Below are 5,121 nucleotides of genomic sequence, written 5' to 3' on the forward strand. Positions count from 1 at the left end.
AAGTGTTTAGTTAATTGTATCATCCTTTCTGAGTGGCTATGTTGTTGACGTATTTATATCTTAGCGAATATCATGAATTCACATTATTATTCTTACATTTACCTTTTTTATTCTCCTTCTTATTTTTATTCTCTCATTATTGAATATTCTAAATTCTACTAAACTATAAAACATTTTGCATTATACAAAATCTTTTGTTCTGTGATTATGAAAGTATGAAAAGAAAATCTTAGTGTATTCTTTAAATTTCAAGCACCGCAACAAATTAATACTATTTTAATATCATTGTATAAGCTTATCAAATTCAATCAACTATTTCAATATCATTATAAAAAAAATTTAAAATTTCGAGTCAACTTTTATTATTCTAACTTTATATTATATTTTTTCATTAAAAATTTAATTGTTTACATTCTTACTTTATAAGATTTTCGTATATCCTACCTTCTCGAAACTTCACTTGTAGGATTACATTGAATATGATATAATTATTCAATTTATATATAAAAACTAAAAAAAAAGGTCTCACTATAGAGTTTGACTTTAGACCTCCAAACTTGTTGAGACGGCCCTGTTAAATCAATAAATCAAAATTTAAATTATCTTTGGTTTGATTTTATTTAAACATTTAGAAAATTGACTTTTAATTAGTTTGATTTTCATGTCTAGACAAACATCAACAACCAAAATGAAGCAAAGGAAATACATTTTTTAAAATTATTTTCTTGCTAGAAGATGTACATCTTTAATTTCTCTCTAGATCTTATTAGTGTATAAATACTTGAATGCAAAAAAATATGTTTTCCTTCCAAGATAGAATAAGTTCTGCGTATACACTAGTCTCTTCAAATTTTATTTGTTGGAATACATTAAATATATTATTATTGTTATAAGAAATATTATAATTTATATGAGATAACACACGTCAAATACAATTGTGTCAGACTTATAAATGAAGTGTTTAACTTTTATGCTCTCGTAATTATTCATATTATTAGGTCATCTAAGAAAACTCCATCTAGGTGAGCTCGCTCACAATGTCGATTCGAATATATAAAAGGAAGATTGAAGTTGGTATTAATGAATGAAAAAATCCAATAGTGAATAGTAATAATGTAAAAAATATACCATAATATATATAGAAGTGATTAAAGTTGTTTTAATTTATTATTAATTAGAGAAACTCCAAAAAGAAGGTGATTCAAAGAGAGTTCAAAGGGTAAAGCGTAGTTTTCTGAGTGATTTATGAAAAAAAGAGAGGACTATGTCAACTTGACATTCCCCTCTTCACATTTGTCTATTTCTCCAATTAACTCTCAAAACTTGTTGTCTTGTGCTTTCTCCTGTATGCAACAAAAAATAATATTCTTTCTCCCACCTTTCTTTTGGCTTCAAAACTACATAAAAAGGTAGCATTCTTTCATTTGTAGGAGCCCTTTGAGAGGGCGCGCACCTGCAAGTGCGCGCACCAGAAAAAAAAAACAAAAAAGTTTTAAAAAATAAAGAAGACGGTCTCTCTTCTCTATGCAATCATGGCATCACAAAAAAACTACAAAAACAAAAACAAAAACAAAAACAAAAACAAACATGTCCTCCTCCTTGCTATCATCATGTGTTCATTAGCATTTGTGACAGAGGGAAAATTATCAGAGCCTGAGGTTCTTCTCAAGTTTCGTCAATCATTAAAGTTCGATGGAGATCCCTTCTCGACGTGGGATATTAATGTACCACCTTGCATCAAAGAGAACAATAAGCCTAAATGGAACAATCTATTTTGCGAAAGTGGAAAGGTTTATGGTTTGAATCTTGAAAATCTTGGGTTAAGTGGTACCATTGATTTGGACATACTTAAAGACTTGCCAAATTTGAGAACCATAAGTGTTTTCAAAAATAAATTTGAAGGTTCCTTACCAATATTAAATAAATTGCCTGCATTAAAGAGTGCTTATTTCTCAAATAACAAGTTTTCTGGTCCAATTGATCAAAAGATATTTGAAGGGATGAATTCATTAAAGAAACTTCACCTAGCAAATAATGAATTTACAGGACCACTCCCTCCTATTTTTGGTGATATGCCAAATCTAAGGGAGTTGAATATTCAAAACAATAAGTTTGAGGGTCCAATTCCTCCTTCCTATTCACATCTATATTTTCCTGCTTATGATGGTAATTCCTACCTCGATCTTTTCCTTTTTTATATTTCATTAATTATTGTGTCCAATGAATTAACACTTTTTTTGTTTATAATTATGCCATGTTTGTCTTCCAATCCTAGATCATTAAAAAGATCATATCATTGGCTACATAATAAACAAAAGATCATTAGATTCGGGTCATCCATGTAAATAATAAGGGAAGAGACACAACTATTCAGATTATTTCTGAAAAGTAGTAGTACTCCATCTCTTTAGAATTATAAAAGAATTGTCTTAATAGAAACCAACAACACTTTTCTTTTCTTTTTTTGAGAAAAAAAAAAAAAAACTTGATAGACAATCCTCTCTTCTTCTTTCAAGTTCTTGTGAAAGGATTTCATAGAACAAACTTCTGTAACAGGTACGCGATTTTAGACTATGGCTTAATTAATATGATGTATGTAGTTCGTCTTTATATGTGATTACATCTAGTGAAACCAAATTCAGTATTGATATATTAACTAACTAAACATAAGTATTTTTCTTCTTATAAAATAGGCAATGATGGTCTTTGTGGTCCTCCTTTAGCAAAATCATGCAATAAGGAAGATGAACAAAAGAAGCAAGAATCATCATCATCGTCATCGTCATCAGGTTGGAAGATTGCCCTTATTGTGGTTATAGTAGTTGTAGTGATAGGCATTATTGTGTTTGCACTAATCAATCGTCGCAAGAAGAATCACCAACAAGAAGTAGTACTTGGAGGATCATCATTAAGTTCTTCCTCACCAACAAGTCAAGACCAAAAACTAATCCCTCAATCTCATGATCATCTAAACAAAATGGAACAAGGCCAATCATCAGCTGCATCTACTCCTGATCGCGCGTCTAATGATGGCGGTAAAAGAGCTGAAGTTGCTGGACAAAAACTTCTATTCTTGAAAGATGACATTGAGAAATTTGACTTACCTGATTTGTTGAAAGCCTCTGCTGAAGTGTTGGGAAGTGGAGTGTTTGGTTCAACTTATAAAGCTGCACTTAGTACTGGTCCTGTCATGGTTGTTAAGAGGTTTAGACATATGAATAAAGTTGGTAAAGAAGATTTCCATGAACATATGAGAAGGCTTGGAAGATTGAGTCATAAGAACTTGCTTCCTGTTATTGCTTTCTATTATAGGAAAGAGGAGAAGCTTCTTGTCTTTGAGTATGTCAACAATGTCAGCCTTGCTGTTTATCTTCATGGTACCTATCTCTACTCTCTTTTGTTTCAATTTGTTTGTCTCGTTTTAACTTGACATGCAGTTTAAGAAAAAAAAGAAAACCTTTGAGACTAAAGATACTTAAAATGTAGTAGAATATCCTTTAATTTAATTTTGTGGTATGAAAAATTTCATCAGTAAAGTTGGAATTAAAAAGTTCCCTAAAAGAAGAAGAAGAAAGAAACATTCTTTTTGAAACCAACTAAAAAGATAAAATAGAGTATTAATTATCCTTTCTGTCCTAATTTAAATGTCTTGCTTTCACTCTTGTTCTGTTCTAAAAAGTGTGTCGGTTTCTATATTTAGTAAGTTTTCAAATTGTGACATTCTACCTGCTTAGTTTAAGACCACAAAATTAAAAAAATTCTTTATTTTTTTTAAAACTATTTACTCACTTAGATTAAGACACTTAAATTGAAAGGAAGGATGTACTCCCTGCATCTATCTTTACTTGTCCAGTATATGAAATGTCCAATAATACTTGTCCAGTTTATAAAACCAATGAATAATTTTTCATTTTATGTCTATTTTACTTTTGCTATTAAATACTATTCATTTTTCAATGTTTAAATGACTTATATTTAAATAAGAGTGATTTAATAAAACTACCTCTATCATTTACTGCTTCATAATCCATGTGCCAAGTCAGTAGTGACGGACAGAGGGAGAGGGAGTAATATTTTGTTCATAGTTTTGACCACCTTTTCTTGATTTTTCAGGTAATAGCAAATCACGTGGTAACCAAAGTCTTGATTGGCCAACTCGTTTGAAAATTGTGAAAGGAGTAAGCAAAGGAATTTTATACCTTTACAATGAGCTACCAAGCTTAACATCACCTCATGGTCACCTCAAGTCTTCAAATGTTCTTCTAACTGAAAACTTTGAGGCAGTTCTCACAGACTATGCCTTACTACCAGTAGTAAATGCTGAACATGCACATGAACACATGATCTCATACAAAGCACCAGAGTTAAAACAATCCGGCAAAATCAATAGAAAAACTGATGTTTGGACACTTGGTATGCTAATCCTTGAGATCTTGACTGGAAAATTCCCTTCAAATCTTTTAGGCAAAGGAACACAAGATAGCGATGATTTAGCGACATGGGTGAATACTACTCTTGGAGATGAATCATCAGAGAAAGAAGTGTTTGATAAGGAAATGAAAGGAACAAAAGATTGTGAGAGTGAAATGATGAAGTTATTGAAGATTGGACTAAGTTGTTGTGAGGTTGATGTGGAGAAGAGATGGGATATAAAAGAGGCAGTTGAAAGGATTGATGAAGTAAAAGAGAAAGGTGATTTCAGCTCTAATGTTGCAACTAATGAAGTTGACAATATGCATACTTCAAGATAAAAAAATATTTTTGATTGATAAGCTCATAATCATAATATGGAAATTTTGATTATATTGGATGCATATTGCATGACTATATATACTTTGGGTATATGATTTTGTTTTGTCATGGTGGAGGATATATTGAACCATGATGTGGGGTTACTACAAAAGAAAAAAAGAAAAAAAAAAGAAAAAGAAAAATAAGTGATAGAAAAATGAAGTTACTTAATTTTTGTTTGCATATTGTAAATTTGTCCTTTATGAATCTATAGTCTAGGTGTGTTTCTTTTTTTTTTAATTATTATTATTCATTCATCAAAGCTTATTTGGGACTTACTTTGCAAAATTGGCATCTATAAATAAATAAAAACTATATTATGTTTGTATA

At 30.4% G+C, this 5,121-nt stretch overlaps 1 protein-coding gene across 1 annotated transcript; it reads left to right on the forward strand.

Moving 5' to 3' along the window:
* The first annotated feature begins 1,397 nt into the window (after nucleotides 1-1,397).
* Nucleotides 1,398-5,121, forward strand: LOC125823294 (pollen receptor-like kinase 4). Its single transcript, XM_049502687.1, has 3 exons — nucleotides 1,398-2,166; nucleotides 2,694-3,377; nucleotides 4,114-5,121. The coding sequence occupies exons 1-3, from the start codon at nucleotides 1,533-1,535 to the stop codon at nucleotides 4,749-4,751; spliced, it is 1,956 nt and encodes a 651-aa protein (XP_049358644.1). The 5' UTR covers nucleotides 1,398-1,532; the 3' UTR covers nucleotides 4,752-5,121.

Source organism: Solanum verrucosum, unplaced genomic scaffold, assembly GCF_900185275.1.
Source record: "Solanum verrucosum unplaced genomic scaffold, falcon-dt-bn FXZP01000214.1, whole genome shotgun sequence".
In the NCBI taxonomy this organism is placed as follows: domain Eukaryota; kingdom Viridiplantae; phylum Streptophyta; class Magnoliopsida; order Solanales; family Solanaceae; genus Solanum; species Solanum verrucosum.